Raw genomic sequence first — 18798 nt, 5'->3', positions numbered from 1 at the left:
AATCGGAGTTTAAACTAGTGACCGTTTTCCTGTTTTTCAGCTTCCTCATGACTTGTATTTCACTTCGAAATCTGGCTATAGGCCGCCCTTCACTGGAGCAACTTGCCCAAGAGGTGACTTATGCAAACCTGCGACCCTTTGAGCCGGTTGGAGACTCCACAAACATGGGTCCTTCAAATTCTGATCCTCCTGAGCCAGATGCCGATCCTGTCCACTCAGAGTTCTAGGGAGGCCAGGTAGTTACACATCTACCTATGCAATAGACGGTTGAGAACTCAGATTTCCCCCTTGTCCAAAGGTCTTTTAAATTAAATGGCAGCCTACAGGAGTCGAGGAAAAGAACAAGTTGCCACCTTTGACACCAGCACCAAATTGGAGCTCCTGGCTATTGTACTTCTGATCCAGCTACCTACAAGTGTGCCGGAAGGCAAGGGAAGATGGCTCAAGTACCTGGGTTCCTGCAGCGACTCAGATGGGATTCCCAGGGCTTTGGTCCAGCTGTTGCAGCCATTTTGAGTGAACCAGCGGATGGAAGATCTCTCTACCTCTCCCTCTGTCACTCTACCTTTCAAATAAATCTTAAGGTTGAAGGGCCAAGAGATTACAAATGAAAATAGCTTCTTAGGATAAAGAAGTAAGAGGTTTAAAGTGACTGGCTCTTTGGGGGAAAGATTTAGCCAAGTGTTCCCAAATGTGCTAGGCACTATTACCTTTAATTCTTATTAGTCATTAGCCCTATTTTAATTGTAGGAACTGAGAGAAAAAGGTAAAATAATTTGGTCAGATGTTAGTAAGGAATTTTTCATATTATCTAAGCTTTTTACTAGTAGTAATGAATAGCACTGTTAAGAAACATTAGCTACTGCTAGTGGCATTTGGCATTATTCTAGCCTTTAATGAGCAGGTGACAAAGTGATTAACATGGTAAGAGACCAGGGAACAGACCTTTTAGTACATCTGGATTTGCAGGGGTGACTTGGGAACCTCCTTAGTACTGAGCTTGCAAAACAAGAATGCAGAATAAAATAAGGGTCCCTCCCCCAGCACAGCCTGACAATAAATAGGCACTGTCAGTAACCTCTTTCTTCCACTGATCCCTTTTCCCACCTCTTTGGACAGTGGTCCCAAGCCTTGTTAGTAGTGGACTGAGTATACCTATCCCCAACTCAGACCTGCCTCTCATTTACCCTCCCATTCTCCCTACACCCACCTGCAGTGTACCTACCTTGTCAATGTTTTCACCTTCATTAACCTGGGTTCTTTCAGTTAGGGACTGATCACTTTGCAGTAGGTGGAGTAGGAGACTACTGGTTTTCAGACACTGGGAGCATTCAGGGTAGTCCAGCCATAAACATGGAGCACTGGTTTTTATTTCCTTGTTCTAACCCCTTGCAGACTTGTTAGGGAAAAATGGGTCTTCACCTTGGAACAATTACAATGGCACTTTAACATGTAAGTATGCTACCTTTGTCAAGAAAAATGTTCAGGTGGGATGAGGTCAACAGAAAATTAGACATGTTGATTTTATCAGTAAGAAAAGTTTCTCAGCCAGGCTGCTTTAACACCTGGATCCCTGATTACAGCCGCCTGTTTTTTAAACACCCATAGTCTGCAAAGTGAACATACGCGGCCCTCAGGGGGGTACCTGGGACAGGACTGTAAACCTAATTGCTTGCACAGCACATCCAAGGATTGAGGTGATTTTCTGAAATATGGGTAGGGTTACAATTGTTCCAGGTAAAAGGTGACACGAATACATTGTTTTCAGCTCACATTTATACCAAAATACTTTAAAAAAACAATGGACACAGTTAAGGTAGAACCTAGCATTTTATTTAGATCTTCATTAAACTGTTGGAATTGAGAACCAGACATACGTAATAAACCTCCAAAAATAGATCCTGAAAGGCACTTTCTGCTTAGGGCAAGCAGTCATGGATGAAGCATGTAAACAAGCTGGCTTCTCTGTACCACACCAGCCAAGTCCGCTTTCTCCATGGCCAGCCGCACCAGCTCTGCCCTCCCTTCCGCTAACACCAGCCAGACCCCCTGTAGGTCTAACCCAAGGTTTTTCTGTAGGACACCTTGGCCTACCTGGGAATGCTGGAAACATGTTGTTAAAGGAATCATGGTGTTGAGAGAGAAAGAAAAATCTTTTAAAAGCTGCCATCTGAGGAGATGGCTTCTCTGTACTTACGCCATCCCCCAGAATACAATAAATAAGCAATTAGAAAATGTTCAAGTATGAAGGGATTGCCTCCTCCCCGCCAAAAGCACTGCTCTCTGAAGGAAGCTGGTTTCTCTGTAGCCACACCAGCTGTTCAGAAAGCTCATTGGACCTGGTTTTGAAAATAAAACAAAGTTAAAACCCTGGGAGGAGTTATTGTGCAGTGTGGAGTACTCGGTCTTTCTTATAAAGAAAAAAAAAGTTATCTGGTACCAAAGTGTGCAACCTACAGACCCTCGGGTACTGCCCTGTGACTTCTCTGTATGACGTCACAAGGGTGCCAAGTGCCTGTCTGCTAGAGCTAGGAGTTGGTGAGGTTTGGCTAGTGCTGAAACCATGCATAGGATTGGTGTACTAAATAAAAACCTTATTACGTACGTACGTCCTCCAAAAGACAGCTGAAAGTGGAGAGATTTAATTTGGTGCTGTTAGAGGTGGCCATTAGAGCATGAGCACCAGGGAGATGGTTTAATGGTAACTGCCTTTTCTTATGTCAGGCTAGAGCTCCAACTGGAACTTGCGTTACATGCAAGATTGATTGGATAGGGAACACTCCCTGACAAAGAGCTACATAATTAGAGACGGACTGCGTTACAGGGAGGATAAGGGAGGGCTTCACATTCATAATAGAGCTCAAGACATTACAAATTCATGCTGACAGGGTTGTGGCATTGCCAGACAGAAGCTAGAGTGGAACTACAAATACTTTACGTGCACATTACAAGGACATTTTCAGCATCTGGTGGGGAAGTCAATGCAATTAGGACTTCGGAAGGTTGGGTGATGGGGCACAAAGGTTCAATTTCAAAGCATTATTTACTACAGTGTTGTTTCTAGGCAGTTACATGGATCACCTATGCTCACTAAATTCATTATAATGGTGAACAAAACACCTAGGGACAGAATAGCAAGCCCAACTTACAGTCCCAACAAAGGCTAAAATTCATGTCATTGACTATAGAGTGACTGCAACTGATCAGGAGCTGAAAGAGGACAGGAAAATTTAGGAAGAAGGGCCCTTTCCCTCAGAGCTTGAAGGCTTCTCTGTAACCTACGCCAACAAGTCTGGGGAAAAAAGGCTAACACTTTCAGTATTTAAGCTTTTTGGGCACTTCCCATGGGAAGCTGTCCCTACCAAAGTGGCCATAGGCTGCAGTCCTCTGATAAATTGGCTTCTTCAGATCCAGATCCCTGGAATATACAAGTCCGTAACTTAATATGTAGCAATGAATTAAAGTAAAGCAAAACAATCAGCAAGACTCATTTTCAAGAGCTCTGGCAAATGAGTTCAGTTCTCTGGGGTATGCTAGGAAAAAAGTTTGCGGCAAAAGTGTTACTTCCCTCGTGTCCAAACTCCTTGCACAGTCCTTATTAGTAACTACAGTTCTTGTTTTTCCATCCCTGGCTCAACAGATATGAAAACTTTTGTCATTATTCTGAAAAATTCCAAGTTGTCAGAAGCTCATCTGTAATCACGGAATACTTACCAAGATCTCACTGTCCACTATATTTTAACAGCCCTAAACATCCCACTTATCAAGTTCTCAATGTGAACACCCTTAGATGAGTACAAAATCTAATATCAAATGTGGAAGATTTTCTGAGGTGGTTAGTCTAAACCACTGAACACTAGTTTTAGATTCCTCAAGTAACTCGGCCATCTCCTGAAGACAGTTTAAAACATCAACTTGTTCTAGGAATGTGTTTCCTCAGTTGAGCACCTTTTCATACTTTTACATCCTTATATTTTAGTAGTGTATGCATGTGTGTGCATACTGACACAGCCTCAATGTTTTTCACTAACAATAGGCTTTACCATCTTTACCTGACAATGACCCCAGGGCGCAGATCAAAATTCTTCTTCACAATCTCTAATAGCTCTCTCTCACTCTTCTGAGAGGTACCATAATGGAAAATGGAGATAGACAATGGATGAGAAACTCCAATAGCATAAGAGACCTAAAGGGATTCAAATGTCATAAGAGTCAGTGATTAGAAGACCACACACTTGTATTCTGGCATAACAAGAGACAAGCAGGTTAAATATTATAAGACCCTCCCCACCTATGAGTCTGAATCACTCCAATTACATATAATGAAAGAGTATATACCTGAACAAGAACCCTCCTGCACAGACCTCCTTTAACAAGGGATTTTGCCACCCAACGAGCAGCGTAAGCAGCTGAGCGGTCCACCTTGGTATAATCCTTTCCTGAAAAGGCACCTCCTCCATGAGCTCCCCAACCACCGTAAGTATCCACAATGATTTTCCGGCCAGTCAATCCTGCATCACCCTGAAATGACAGGATTTAAAGTCACTTTATGCCCACTTCTTTCTAGTAGGTGGTTCTAGATTGAAGACACCTCTATAACCCAAGCAAGTATCCTCAGAAGATGCACACGTAGGCCTGAGAAAGCCTAGACAAAAGGTGGAGGCACCCAGAAGTTTATTACATAACCCAAGATCCAAAACAATGAATTGACATTACCTGAGGCCCGCCAATAACAAATCTGCCACTTGGCTGCAGGTGGTAGATAGTGTCCTCGTCAAGATATTTTGCAGGTACAACAGCTTTGATGACTTTCTCCTTTAGGGCATCCCTCATCTCATCAAGACAAACTTCTTCATCATGCTGAACAGATATAACTATCGTGTGGACTCTGATGGGAAGCACAGCACCTCGATCCTGCATATACTGCACGGTCACCTTAAAAGCAACACAGTTCATCAGAACCCCAGTGCACAGCACAATAGCTTTGTTCTTGGTTCTCTACTTAAGTGAGAATTAAGACAAGTGCTATTTTCCAATTAGCTATTAGCTATTCAACACCTTTATGGATTTCCTTTACCAATATAATATGAGTTTAGCTTTATGATCACTTACTTGAGTTTTAGAATCTGGGCGTAACCAAGGCAAAGTGCCATTGCGGCGCAGTTCAGCCAGTTTGGCATTGAGCTTATGTGCTAAGACAATGGTTAAAGGCATACACTCCTCCGTTTCATCAGTGGCATATCCAAACATTAAACCCTGAAAAGAGAAAATCACTAATGTGATCGAGGCTGCAGGATTTAACATTAGTGGAGATGCAAACAACCTCTACCAAGTTACCTGGTCTCCTGCACCAATGTCCTCCTCATTCCGGTCAAGGTGAACACCCTGAGCGATATCTGGTGACTGTTGTTCCAAGGCTACCAGCACATTACAAGTCTTATAGTCAAATCCTATAAACAAAAAGCTTGTTTAGGAAAAAAGTCATAGTACTACCTTCTATTTAGAATCCTAAATACTGGAAAAAAAAAAAGATGCAGTATCTTAACTGCAGTTTCTACTTTGCATTATCCATGTCCAACCACCACCTAAAAATGTTACACAGAAAATTCCAGAAATAGTTTTTATTGTATGCTGTACAGTGTGATGAAATCCTGAGTTGCCATCACAGCAGTGGGTTAAAGCCACTTCATGCAATGCTGCCTTCCTATACTGGGCTCCTGGCTATATTCTGCATCCAGTCCAGCTTTCCATTTATACGCCTGGGAAGGCAGCAGATGATGAGTACTTTGGGCCCATGCCAGCCATGTGGGAAACCAGGATGGAGCTCCTGGCCCAGACCTGGCTGTCGTGGGAATTTGGGAAGTGAACCAGCAGATGAACACCTCTATTGCTCTGCCTTTCAAATAAACATAACCTTTAAGGAAAAACAAATCTTGGGCTGCACAAAAATGTTAATTAGCCCTTCTTCCACTGTATCCATGCCCTATGCTACTTCCTGTCACTCAATCCAATTTTTAAACATTTGAAAAGCAGAGATTTCCCATTGCTCATTCACTCCCCAAATTCCTGCAACAGGGAAGGTTAGATCAAGCTGAAGCTGAGACCAGAACTCGCGCCATCACCACAGCTTTCAGGGTGCAATCAGCAGGAAGCCGGATTGCAGCACAGCTGGAAATAGAGCCAAGCACTCATGATGTATGCAAGAGGCATCTTAACTATTGTACCAAACACCCCATCTCAAAACAGTTTTTAGATCTCCAAAGCACAAGAGCAGTAATTCTGAAAATTTGGAGGCCAGCACTGTTAAAGCTCTGGCCTGCAGTGCCAGCATCCCATATGAGCGCTGGTTTGAGTCCCAGCTGCTCCACTTCCAATCTGGCTCTCTGCTATGGCCTCTGCACCCACGGGGGAGACCCGGAAGGAGCGCCTAATCAGATCAGCTCAGCTCTGGCCATTGTGGTCATTTGGGGAGTGAACTAGAGGATGGAAGACCTCTCACTCTAATTCTTTCAAATCTTAAAAAAAAAAAAAAGAAAAAAAAAAAGCTAGAGTTCTGTACTGACAGATTCCAGGCGCTCACAGGTGGAGGGTGAACACTTGTAATGGATGAAAGGTAAGGGGGACACTATATATATATATACACACCTACAACATCACACTTTTTAGAGAATTCAATATAGCTGGAACAAAATAGTAAAACTCAGGATTATCAAACACTCTGCTAAATAGTCTTCAACTTTCACTAGCAGTATCAAAAAACAAGCTCAGAAAGACGAAATCATTAAAATGTACCTTTGGAAGAATCATCATATCCAATGTGTTTAATGGCCTCACGAACCACTTTCTGGTAGTCCACAGCAGCTCTGGATGTGATCTCTCCAGCAAGAAGGATCATGCCAGTTTTAGCAACAGTTTCTAAGAAGAGAAAGGCTCACACTCAAACATATTTTTCCTGAGGTTACTTTTCTTCAGTTGACATGCAAGCACATATTCCAAACCTACCGCATGCCACTTTGGCATCAGGGTCCTGCTGGAGGTGGGCATCAAGGACAGCATCACTGATCTGGTCACAGATTTTATCTGGAAAAAACAAATCCTCGACTCATTTTAAGTTTGTTAAATAGGTCATGTCCCTTCCGAGCTCTTCAGCACTGCTTTAGCAGAACCCATTTGCTTGAATAAGTGTTGGAGACAGTGCTGCCTATTACTTGAAAACTTGACACCACAGTCTTAAGATAGTTGTGCAAGCTCACCAATTCAGATAATCCAGCAAAACACTGCATATTTAACACATCTTACTCCCTTATGATACATTTATATCCAACTGACTCCAGTCCCATCTCAAAAATATTTCAAATGTTTTGAAAAATTAAGCTCATAAGCAAAGCAATTTTCGCCGTTGACCTGTAACCAATTAATCAGGTTAAAGTAGAAAACAGTGGTATCTTTAAAGAAACATTTCCCTTTATAACATTCAAGAGCACCTCTTAACCCCTGCACACCTGGGGCCTAGGATAACTAAGACCACCTGTCTCAAGCTGTTACCATAATTTAAGGATCACCAATTTGGGCAACAGAATTAGAACTAAACAACTGACAGGAAACATTAACTTTATGAACAATGGGAGTAAGCACTTATTTGGTTCTGTTAGAGCTCTCCAGGAAAAACTCAACATGCCCAAATGTATTCTGAATCCTTCATCTGTTAGTGGAAATGGTGACCAAAATCAAGACTTATGAACAAACTGTTTTGAAAAGCCTGTAACTTGTAAAAGCTGGGTCAACAGAAACAAAAAAGCCGCAGCCGGAACAGCCGGCCTCCATCACGGATCACCGGCTCGCGTCTGTCCTCTCCTGCCACTCGCTGGCCTGTGGGCTCTCAGCGCAGCACTGGCGCCTGGAGAGAAACAGATCCTTACGCCATCAGACTAGACACCACGTTATCGTGGTCACTTTAAGGGCAGCAACACAGTCATTATCTGTATTAGAGAGCGACACTTCCTAGGGGCGCTTCCCTCGCTCACGTGCAAAGTGGCCCCAATCATGGCGGCGCAGTGGACAAAGCCCCGAGAAAGGAACGTGGAGGAGGACCTCGCCCGGCGGTCGGCCCCAAAGCCTTTAAAAGGAAACCCCACGCAATGGCAGCTCCCGCTTCATTCAGCCTCCCCACCGCGCCCAAATAAGGGCTGCCGCCTCCACGGCGCGCTATATTTAGTCGGAGACTGTCACCTTGACGCCAAGGCCGCTGCCGCCTAAGGGCACGGCCGTCCTCTCGCGGGCGTGGGGGGGCACCGAGCCCGCGCCCCCAGCCCCAGGCCCCGCGCGCGAGCGGCCCCGGGCGCCGCCACACGCGGCGGCGGCGGCCACGTGGTCGCCGCTGCAATGCGGGGCGCGCGCTCCCGCGGCCGGCCGCGAGCCTGCGGGGCGGGTCGCCCACTCGAGGGCTTTCGGGCCGCAGCGCCGAGAGGAGACAAGAATGCCCGCCCGGGGCCAGCCCACGAGCGGCCGCGGCCCCCGCCCTGCACGTTTTCTGGAATCTTCCGCATGCCGGAGCGCGCGGCCGGATGGGCGGGGGGAGGGGAGGGGCGGCCACGCGCTCGGCACCGGCAGCGCCACGAGGAAAAACGCGCAGCCGCCGTTCTGCCCCCGCCGCCCGGCGGCCAGGGGCGAGCCGCGCGGGCAACGCTGACCAGCGGGGCCGGCCGGCGGGCCTGCGTGCGGCCCCGGCCCCGCCCCTCCCGCCCTCGGCTGCGGGCCCAGGCCCCTCACCTGGGTGGCCTTCCCCCACAGACTCGGAGGTGAACAGGAACGTGCCCTCCTCAATGAACGCCTCGTGGAAGCCGTTGAGCTGCCCGTTCATGTTGGCGACGGTGGCGGAGAGCGAAGGCGGCGGCGCTGAGGCAAGCGAGCGGCAGCGAGGCAGCGACGGCGTTCCACCGGGGGCTGTCGGCCGGCGCGGAGCAAACGAGGCGACGGCCAGCGCGGCCCAGTATTTATAGCGCGGCGCCCGCGCGCGCCCGCCCCGGGCCCCGCCCCTCGGCGCCGCGCGCCAATGCACCACACGCGCGGGGGGCGGCCGGGGAAGGCGGGTGCGCCGAGCGGAGCCCGGGCTGAACCACTGTGCGAGGCGGGGGGAGGCGAGGGAGCGGAGGCACTCGCGTAGTTAGCCATCTTAGGAAGCTGTGTGTATATAGGCAGGGGAGTACGTGGAAACGTGAATATCCTGAGTCTTCGCGGTGGGAGAGGCAGAGCGACCAGGGCTTTATGGCACGGGTCCCCTGTGCTGTGAAATGGCACCTCCCTCCCGACCGTTGGCTGCGCTGCTTCTCCGCCAGGTCGCGCCCCCCGGTGGTGGCGGCGGGAATCGCCGAGGTTTTGTGCTAAGGCTTTTGGGCGAGGGTCTTTCCCGCCGCCCCGGCTTATTTATTTAGGGCCTGGTGACAGGCAGCCCGTGGGCTCTCAGGCGTGTGGAAGTGGCCATCTTGAGTGACCAACATACGCTTCTTATCCACCCCACCCAGCTCGCGGCGGGCAGCTAGAAATTCTGAGGGGCCCCGGCCCAGCCAGCAATGTCTTGGTTAGTGGCTCTGACGAAAATGGCTGGAAAGCTGATTAATAACAGTGCTGTCGCCGATTTGAACAATTGCTACCCCATCCCCCCCCCGCGAACGTGTGTTAGAGGCACCCCCAGCCTCCGTCGACGCCACGGCGAGGCCGCGCTCCGGCCTCCTCCTCGTCGGAGAGAAAGGAGGCCGCTCACCAGGCTTCCCGTGCCTTTGCAAGAGAAAGAATCGCTTGCCGCGTCACTGCAGCCTCGGGACGAGGGGGCTAGTTCTTCTTGGGGGCAGGGCCTTAGCCAAGCCCTTGAATGTGCTTCTGCAGAGCTGCAGAGTGAAGCTTTCACTTTAAAACGATCACCTGCGGTGCCCTCGTTTTACCCATGAAAGGAATTCTGAAGGAAAGAGAGCAAAAAAACAAGACTGAAGCCAACAAGGAGTAGGGAGGACCGATTGCTTGGAGTCCCCACCAAAAGGGAGCCTCAGCGAGGACGGGTGGCACCCCAGGGCGGGCTGTGGGGGGCTGCGCGTGCCCAGGATGCCAGGGGCAGGCGGCCCTGACACAGCCTTCGGCGGCCTGGGACGGTGACTCCTCAGCGGAGAGGAAAGGTGGGATTCGCCCAAAGGATCCCTGGGAAACAAAGGAGGCTCTTGGGCTGGGACAAAGAAGAGTAATAAAGGGCTCATCTGCTGGCTTCAAGACCACATTCGTGGTCACTCGCAGCAGGCAGCAAGAAAAGCAAGAAGAGACAATAGCCTTGTTATCTTCATTTGTTGGCTTTTACTTTTCAAGCTCACCGTGGAAAAATGACTGTGTCAGAGTTTCATAGTTTTTTGTTTGTTTTAATGTTAATTCATCGCTTTTAAAAGCAGGATGCCAATTTATTAACTCACAATGAGTAATAAAATTGTCAACTGCAACAAAATGCGTGTGTAGGCTGGTCAGTGCATTATCTCCCAGCAGAAAAATCCATATGGGAAGCCAGAACATAATTAAAAGGATTTTATTAATAGAGAGAACAAGGGGATTAGCTAAATTCAATGATTAGCTCATTAGACCCCCATACCCCTATGCTACCAACTCCGCAGCGGGGCCGTTCCTGCCAAGGAGATTAGAATCTGCTGTATATACTTGCTTACCTACTGTTCTTTCTCGCTCCCAGTAAAGGCAGTAAAGTGGCTGAGTGGGGGTTGGGAGCCATGCCCTTGCCACTTATTAACAGTCTTGGGCAATCGAACTTCTGTATACCTCCGTGCCCTCAGTCTGTAAACTTGGGATAGTAATACTATCATCATAGGATTGTTTGAAGGGATAGATAAAATTGTGCAAATAAACTGTAGCACAGCACAGTCAACATTCGAAAAAGACTAGCATATTTTTCTTTAAATGTTAGCAGAAAAATATCAGCTGTGATTCCGGTAAGTAACTTTCAGGGGCTCTCCATGTGCTGTCAGGATGAAGATCACAATCCCTACTTGCCCTTAAAGGGCTGAGTGTGATCTGGCTGTGACTTCATCAACCTCCTCTTGCGTCACGCTCTCCTCTTTCTGTCTCCTACTCGGGATTTCTTTTGGTTAGTAACAGTCAAATGTATTGATTAGCACAAAACAAGCATAGTCACTCATTTTGCCCTTCCTGTCTCCCAAACACTGTGAGCAGCCCCACATACTGACACAGTCCTGCTCTCAGCCCTGTCCAAGCTCTAACTGAGGGAAGGTGCCTGGCTGACTAACTCGTCTTTGCCCTCTGCGTCCCCGCTCACCTGCTGCTTCCTGGCTAAAGCCTTCAGCTACACACATTTCTCAGCGTGTCCTGTGCTTGCCTTCATGTCACTAAGCACAGTTGGAAGTGACAGAAGTGCTGAGTAGTTGATGGATGTCCCCAGCTCCCAGTTGGAATTATAAACTCCATGATGAGAAGCTGCTCTGTGTTCCTCAAGCTTTGCTGCTGAACGCCTGGCACACATAAGCTGCTTACGAACGTTTGTTGCAGGGGAGAGAAGAGAGGTAGGAAGGGAAGAAGGTGAATGAACACAAAGAATGGCAGAAGGACGCAGGGAATGAGACCCTCGTGATCAGGTGACACCCGTGGAAAAAGGCCCTGCTTAGTTTTAGTCAGAAGCGCCGTGACGAATAACATTGCGACGTCTTTACTAACAGAGAAGCACATGGCCATCCTGTTCTGGGAGGAATGAGATTTCTGATTTCATTGACTAGTGCCCTAAGGGTAAAATAAGCCAGGAGTAGCTATTGGTTTCTTTCATATTTACCATTAATGAGATTTATTGAAGGCGAAAGGCTGTAAAGCACATTGGAAAAAATCTAACCACTGCTTAGAAGCTCCATATTTCTCAGCCCAGAGAACATACATTTAACATTAGTCCTGCTAAAGAGGCAAAATTGGAATTGCATAACTAGTATTTGTAACCCAGACAGCAAATACTCAGAAACAAATACGACGTGAGTCTCTCCTCATTTTTAGGTTTTTTGTCTTTTGCTTTTATTTCTGTTTTTCCCTCTGGGTACTTAAATCTTTTTATAGCCCTTATGAAGACGTATGGGATGGACAAATGCACAAGATACAGCGAAGAGGACCCTGGGCCACTGATAACAATAGCTACAGTTGTGACAGGCAGTTGTAATATCTACTCACAACAACTCTAGTGAGGCAGTTACCATTTATTTCTTCTTTTTTACAGGCGAAGAAACTAGTGTGTAATTCATACATGTCACGTATCAAATCAGCCTGGGTCTCCGCCCTAAATTCATTCCCCTTTTTATAGATAAATATTTCACACTCCACAAGGTAATTAATCATAACACTTTGGTTCGCACCTTTCCGTATCTTTTGCTGTGAACATACACGTGTACACACATGTGTGCGCACATACTTGTGCACACTTGAGGTTTATCACTCAGAGAAATGCGGATTTCTCTCTTTTTAAAAAAAGATTTATTTGTTTATTTTGAAAGGCAGAGTTAGAGAAGGAGGGACAGAAAGAGAAATTTTCCATCTGTTGGTTCACTCCCCAAATGGCCACAATGGCAAGGGCTGGGCCAGACCAAAGCCAGGAGCCACGAGCTTCACCTGGATCTCCCACGTGCATGACCAGGGCCCAACGGTTGGGCCATCTGCTGCTGCCTTCCCAGGTGCATTAGCAGGGAGCTAGATCAGAAGTAGAGCAGCCGGGACTTGAACTGGCACCCATATGGAATGCCAGGGCAGCAGGTGGTGACTTAACTCACTGTGCCATAGCACTGGCCCTAGAGTATTCTCTTAGCAATTTTCATGACCATCTCTCCAGGATATAGAAGCATAAATCATTCTTTTTGATCCTCCTTTTTTTAAAAATTGTGATAAAATAGATATACCATTAAATTTGTTATTTTAACTTTTTAAGTGTGCAGTTCTGTTCCATTAAATACATTGATATGCTGCCAAAAGATTTTTTTTAAAAAGATTTACTTATTTATTTGAAAAACAGAGTTAGAGAGAGAGAGAGAGAGATCTTCTACCCACTGGTTCACTCTCCAAATGGCCTCCACAGCCAGGGCTGGGCCAGGCCAAAGCCAGAAGCTTCTTCCAGGTCTCCCACATGGGTGCAGGGGTAAAATATAATATGATTGTTATATAATCCATTCAACTGTTACCTTATTTGTTTTTTTTTTTTAAGATGTATTTATTTATTTGAAAGTCAGAGTTACACAGAGAGAAAAGGAGAGGCAGAAAGGTCTTCCATCCACTGATTCACTCCCCAGTTGGCCGCAATGGCCTGAGCTGCGCCAATCTGAAGGCAGGAGCCAGGAGCTTTTTCCAGGTCTCCCACACGAGTGCAGGGGCCCAAGGACTTGGGCCATCTTCAACTGCTTTCCCAGGCCATAGCAGAGAGCTGGATCAGAAGTGGAGCAGCCGGGACTCAAACCGGCACCCATATGGGATGCTGGCACTGCAGGCGGCAGCCTTACCCCCAATGCCACAGTGCCGGCCCTACTTTATTTGTTGATATTCAAGTTTGTTTCTCATTTCTGCCCTACACACATTATTGAACATAACATCTTTATGAACCTACATAGACTTTTGTGAACCACTATTTGTATTTTTATGGAAAAGATTTCCAGAAGTGAGACTGATTAGAAAAAGGGTATATGTGTTTTATATGCTGTAGTTACAGCCAGACTACTTTCCAAACGACTGTCAAAACTCACATTATCAGTAGGGTATGTGAATATTATTTCCTAACTTTTACCAGTGCTGGGTATTACTACTGTTTTCAATTTTTGTCATTATGAGGCATGAAAAATGGCCAAAGAATATTTTTATAACATTGACAATATACAGAAGTCAAAGAAAAAAGATCAATACATTTAACATAAAAATGAAAAGTTATTGTATAAGTAATACCCAAAGAGACAATAGGTGAAAACATTTATAAAACACATGAGAAGGGTTAATGCTAATTGATAAGAAAAAAAAAAAAAGTCCAATGAAAACTAGGGGAAAAGTGTGTTAAGTAGTTCACCAAGAAGAAGATCCAAGTTATCAATAAACATGAACAGAGGCTCAACCTCACTGACAGGAAAATGAATGAATTTATTTATAAAGAGAGTTTGGGGAAAATTAAGGACAGAGAGGTGGGGTGGGTAGGTCAGAGGCAGAATCCTGCTGTGTCTCTAGCTCTCCAGTTTGGGGAAAAGCTCTGGGGGAGCTTTCATGATGCTGACAATGCTCTCCACATTTTCTCTATTTTTTTAAAAAAAGATTATATATTTGAAAGAGAGAGAGAGAGAGTCTTCCATCTGCTGGTTCACTCCCCAGATGGCTACAATGGCCAGGGCTGAGCCGGACTAAAGCCAGGAGCCAGGAGCTTCATCCGGGTGGCAGGTTCCCAATACTTGAACCATATATGTTCTTTTTTTTCAGGCCATTAGCAGGGAGCTGGATTGGAAATAGAGCAGCCAGGACAAGAATTGGCACCCATATGGGATGCTAGAGTTGCAGGCAGTGGCTTTACCTACTATACCACAACGCCAGCCCCTCTCCAAAATTTCTAATATTGGCATAGATGGGGGTGTACAGGGTTTAAGCATTAACATTCAACCCTCTTCCTAGGGGGGCATCCTCAAGAACCTCTGTATCCTTCATCTTCTTTATCTTGCCTATCTCTGCCCTTGGGAGGTCATAGCTGTACCCAGGGACAGAAAAATACTTCAGGACAGAGACTGCTGATTGGGTGGGGCAGCTGGGAGCATGTGGCCCCACCCTCAGTGGTGTTGCCTGCATAATGCAGAGAGACCTTATCTACTTGCTATAGGTTTTGCTATGCTTGGATAACTTTTCAGTTCTCAGGCTACCCAATTCCCCAGGAAGCTTAAATCATTTGTATTCTTTTTTAAAAAAACAAGATTTATTTATTTATTCGAAAGGCAGAGTTAGAGAGAGAGAGAGAGAGAGAGGTATACCATCAGCTGGTTTACTCTCTAAATGGTTGCAACAGCCAGAGCTGGGCCAATCTGAAGCCATTAGCCTGGAACTTCTTCCGGCTCTCCTACATGGGTGCAGGGGCCCAAGGACTTGGGCCATCTTCCACTGCTTTCACAGGCCATAGCAGGGAGCTGGATTGGAAGTGGAGCACCCAGGATTTGAACTGGCACCCATACACAATGCTGGCACTGCAGGTGGCGGCTTTACCCACAGTGCTGGCCCCTATACTTTGTATTATTATAATCTCATTTACATGGGGCCAGCATTGTGGTGTAGTGGGTTAAGCTGCTGTCTGCAGTGCTGCCGAGAGCTCCCACTGCTCCATTACCAATACAACTCTGCTAATGCACCTGGGAAGGCATATGAAGATGGCCCAAGTGCTTGGGCCCCTGCACCCACATGGGAAACCCAGAAGAAGCTCCTGGCTCCTGGTTTTGGATTGGCCAAGATCCAGCTGCTGAAGCCATTTGGGGAGTGAACCAGCGGATGAAGACCTCTCTCTCTATCAAAAAAATAATAATCTCTTTCTCTCTTTCTTACTTTGTCTCTCCCTCTCTCTCTGTAGCTCTACCTTTCAAGTGAAATAAATCTTTTTTAGTAAATAAATCTTTTTAAAAAAGAAAGAGAAAGGGAGATTTTGGTTTGATTGTGCTTTGCGATTACAGGCCTGGCAGAAGAAGAGTTAAAAACTAGCTCATGACCAGTGTTCACGGAGGTCGAGATCCTCTCAGCTGCTGGGGAGCAGAGTTGTAGTTTTTGTCCCCGAACTTAGCCTGGAGTAAATGTCACCCTTCGTATGACATCCTGGAAGACTCATGGCACCCATCACAAGGAAGGTGACCCAGCACAGCACTCACCCGAAAGGCCTGCTCCTCTGGTCAGGCTCCAATGCTGGCACCCTCCTTCCAGCCTGCCAGGTGGGTTAAGGTATCAACCCAACCCTCTGGGATGAGGTGATGCGCAGATTAAAACTAGAGGTTGTTTTTCTGGAGTCTCTTGAAAACTGCACCAGCTAGGAGGAGAGTAATGGGCAACGTTTCTCATGTAGATAATTCACAGGAACAGCATTGTGGTCTCAGCCCTGGTTGCACATTAAAATCAATGGAGGTACTTTTAAATCAGTGACACCTGGACCCCATCAAGTATCTCTGGGTTTAGGACAGGGTACAGGCGGTTTGAAAGGCAACCCAGGTGATTCTAGTGAGAAACCAGTGCTGACAATGATTGGTTGCTGGGCCAGCAATTGTTGGTTGAATCAATGGTAAAAATCTTAAGTGTTACCTTTCTAGACCATGAACACCTTTGCTGGAAGCAGTGGGTTCTTGAACTTAAATATGCAAGTAAATCATGCAGAGAGCCCATTATGCTATGCACTTAACGAGAGCCCGCAGTTCTGACAAGCTCTCAGGTGGTGCTAATCCTGCTAGGTTGTTGACCACACTTTGAATAGCTAGAACCTAGATCGGTAATCTGCAAACTGCGATAGGACACCCCTGGGGCGACATGAAAGCTTTCCATGTCTGTCTAAAGGTGGATAGCTTTGTAAAAAAAAAAAAAATTTTTTTCAAAAGGCAGAGTAACAGAGAGAGAAGGGCAAAGAGAGATCTTCCACCCACTTCTTCACTCCCCAGAAGGCTGCAACAGTCGGGACCAAGCTAGGCTGAAGCCAGGAGCCCTCTGGGCTTCCCTGTGGACTGCAGGAACCCAAGCACTTGAGCCACCTTTTTGCTGCTTTTTCAGGCACACCAGCAGGGAGCCACATCAGAAACAAGCCAGACAGGACTCAAGTTGGCACTCTGATATGGGATGCTGGCCTTATAGGCAGAGGTTACCTGCCCCAATGCCAGCCCCAGAACATGGATAGTAGTAATGTGTTCAATTTCCAAACCCCCAACATGTGTATGAACTATTTTCTCAAACTGATGCAAGAATGGCCTGAGATGGAAGAGCGCACAGCTCTGCAGACAGCTGGGATGACTGGAAGGATGCAGGTCACGAGTAGCTCTGCATTGATGACTATGGGATGGCTCCCCAGAGATACTCCAGAGGGAGACTTCAGGCACACGCTCAATGCTTTCCTGGTGGGATCAACACCCAGCTAATTGTGTCCACAGCAAAGGACTGAAGCTAGGGATTTAGGTAGACGTTGAAAATAAAACCTGCACAAGCCTCCCTGGGAGTTTGGGATACTGTGACATTTGCTGACTGGGAAGTAGATCTGCTAAAATGTGACAGTATGGAACATTCGGCGCGCGGTTATACATGCATAACGATGGCCCTGAACAGCTCCGGCAGACGCGTTTTGCATCGCTGTGAGTGGCCCCTTTATAGACGGCCCTTACATAAGCTCGGTTACACAGAAATCCAACAGCACTGCCATGACTGGCGCGACTTTGCTGACATTTATGATTCCTGACAAAGTGTAAAGAGTGGCCTAGACAGCTTCTAACAGCAGGGAATTATGTCGCTGGACCAGGAGGTGGGAATGACCCAGATAAGTTTGTGATTGGCAACTTTGGCCTCAGCTGGGATCAGCAAGGAACTCGGATGGCCCTCTGGGCTAGCGCGGCAGTCCCTTTATTCGGATCTAATGATTTCTGACACATCAGCCCCCAAGCCAAAGCTCTAATTCAGGATAAGGACCCCTTAGGCAAGCAGGGGTATCTGGTTGGAAGACCAAGTTGAGGGATGGGAATGACCTCTCAGATGTAGCCTGGGCTGTAGCTATCATACACCTGCGGGAAGCTGGCGGCACTCCCACTCACACTCTTAACTGCTTCCCTAGGTGAGGCGGACTGTAACCCTGCCTGCCTCGTCACGTAGCTGCTCTCTAGGAAAAGGGAGCATGGGCTTCTATGCATGCCCTACAAACTTAACTCAAGTCCCATGGGCACTGTTTTGCTTTCGCTAGAAGAAACAAGTCAAACTAAATGAAAAAACATACATTAAAACGTATACAGTAGGCTGGCGCCATGGCTCACTAGGCTAATCCTCCGCCTGCAGTGCCGGCACCCGGGGTTCTAGTCCTGGTCGGGGCATAAGATTCTGTCCCGGTTGCTCCTCTTCCAGTCCAGCTCTCTGCTGTGGCCCGGGAGTGCAGTGGAGGATGGCCCAAGTGCTTGGGCCCTGCACCCCATGGGAGACCAGGAGGAAGCACCTGGCTCCTGGCTTCAGATTGGCGCAGCATGCTGGCCATAGCAGCCATTTGTGGGGTGAACCAACAGAAGGAAGACCTTTCTCTCTCTCTCACTGTCTAACTCTGCCTGTCAAAAAAAATGTATACAGTAGTCCCCCTTTATCCATAGAAGATATGTTCCAAGACCCCCAGTAGATGCTGAAGCTGCAGATAGTACTGAACTCCTTATTTACTGTTTTTTTCCTATACCTAAATACCTATGGTAAAGTTAAATTTATAAATTAGACATCATAAGAGATTAACAACAATAATAAAACATTTATAACAATATGCAGTTTGGGGGATGACACTGTGGTGTAGTAGGCTAAGCCTCCACCTGCATCGCTGGCATCCCATTGGGCACTGGTCCGTGTCCCAGCTGTTCTACTTCCAATCCAGCTCTCTGCTACCACCTGGGAAAGCAGAGGAAGACGGTCCACGTGCTTGGGCCCCTGCACCCACATGGGAGACCCAGAAGAGGCTCCTGGCCCCTGGCTTCAGATCGGCGCAGCTCCAGCTGTTGTGGCCATTTAGAGAGAGAACCAGTGGATGGAAGACCTCTCTCTCTCTCTCCCTCTCTGCTT

General features: G+C 47.1%; 2 protein-coding genes and 1 pseudogene across 2 annotated transcripts in view; 2 read left to right on the top strand and 1 right to left on the bottom strand.

Moving 5' to 3' along the window:
• GGCX (gamma-glutamyl carboxylase) overlaps window positions 1-2908 on the top strand; it is a 36892-nt gene extending 33984 nt beyond the window's left edge. The window contains exon 15 of the mRNA XM_062209766.1: window positions 41-2908. Within this exon, the coding sequence (XP_062065750.1) occupies window positions 41-227 (187 nt within the window). The 3' untranslated portion in view covers window positions 228-2908. The remainder of the gene's footprint in view (window positions 1-40) is intronic.
• MAT2A (methionine adenosyltransferase 2A) lies at window positions 1824-8950 on the bottom strand. The gene is made up of 9 exons (XM_062209767.1): window positions 8770-8950; window positions 7003-7080; window positions 6793-6915; window positions 5338-5450; window positions 5113-5256; window positions 4717-4935; window positions 4339-4521; window positions 4053-4186; window positions 1824-3418 (listed from the first exon to the last, which is right to left on the bottom strand). The coding sequence occupies exons 1-9, from the start codon at window positions 8858-8860 to the stop codon at window positions 3316-3318; spliced, it is 1188 nt and encodes a 395-aa protein (XP_062065751.1). The 5' UTR covers window positions 8861-8950; the 3' UTR covers window positions 1824-3315.
• The window catches only part of LOC133772382 (alpha-galactosidase A-like), a 49657-nt pseudogene continuing 39717 nt past the window's right edge, over window positions 8859-18798 (top strand).

The sequence above is a fragment of the Lepus europaeus genome, chromosome 13, assembly GCF_033115175.1.
Source record: "Lepus europaeus isolate LE1 chromosome 13, mLepTim1.pri, whole genome shotgun sequence".
NCBI classification, from domain to species: Eukaryota; Metazoa; Chordata; class Mammalia; order Lagomorpha; family Leporidae; genus Lepus; species Lepus europaeus.
This window is presented reverse-complemented; position numbering and strand designations above follow the sequence as displayed.

What these genes read in the sequence shown, in the direction of transcription:
- MAT2A (XM_062209767.1), bottom strand. Translation starts at nt 8,860, where the DNA reads ATGAACGGGCAGCTCAACGGCTTCCACGAGGCGTTCATTGAGGAGGGC. An exon ending in ACATTGGTGCAGGAGACCAG is followed by an intron (nt 5,257 to 5,337) that starts GTAACTTGGTAG and finishes TTCTCTTTTCAG; the next exon opens with GGTTTAATGTTTGGATATGC. An exon ending in GCAGGAGGGTTCTTGTTCAG is followed by an intron (nt 4,187 to 4,338) that starts GTATATACTCTT and finishes GAATCCCTTTAG; the next exon opens with GTCTCTTATGCTATTGGAGT.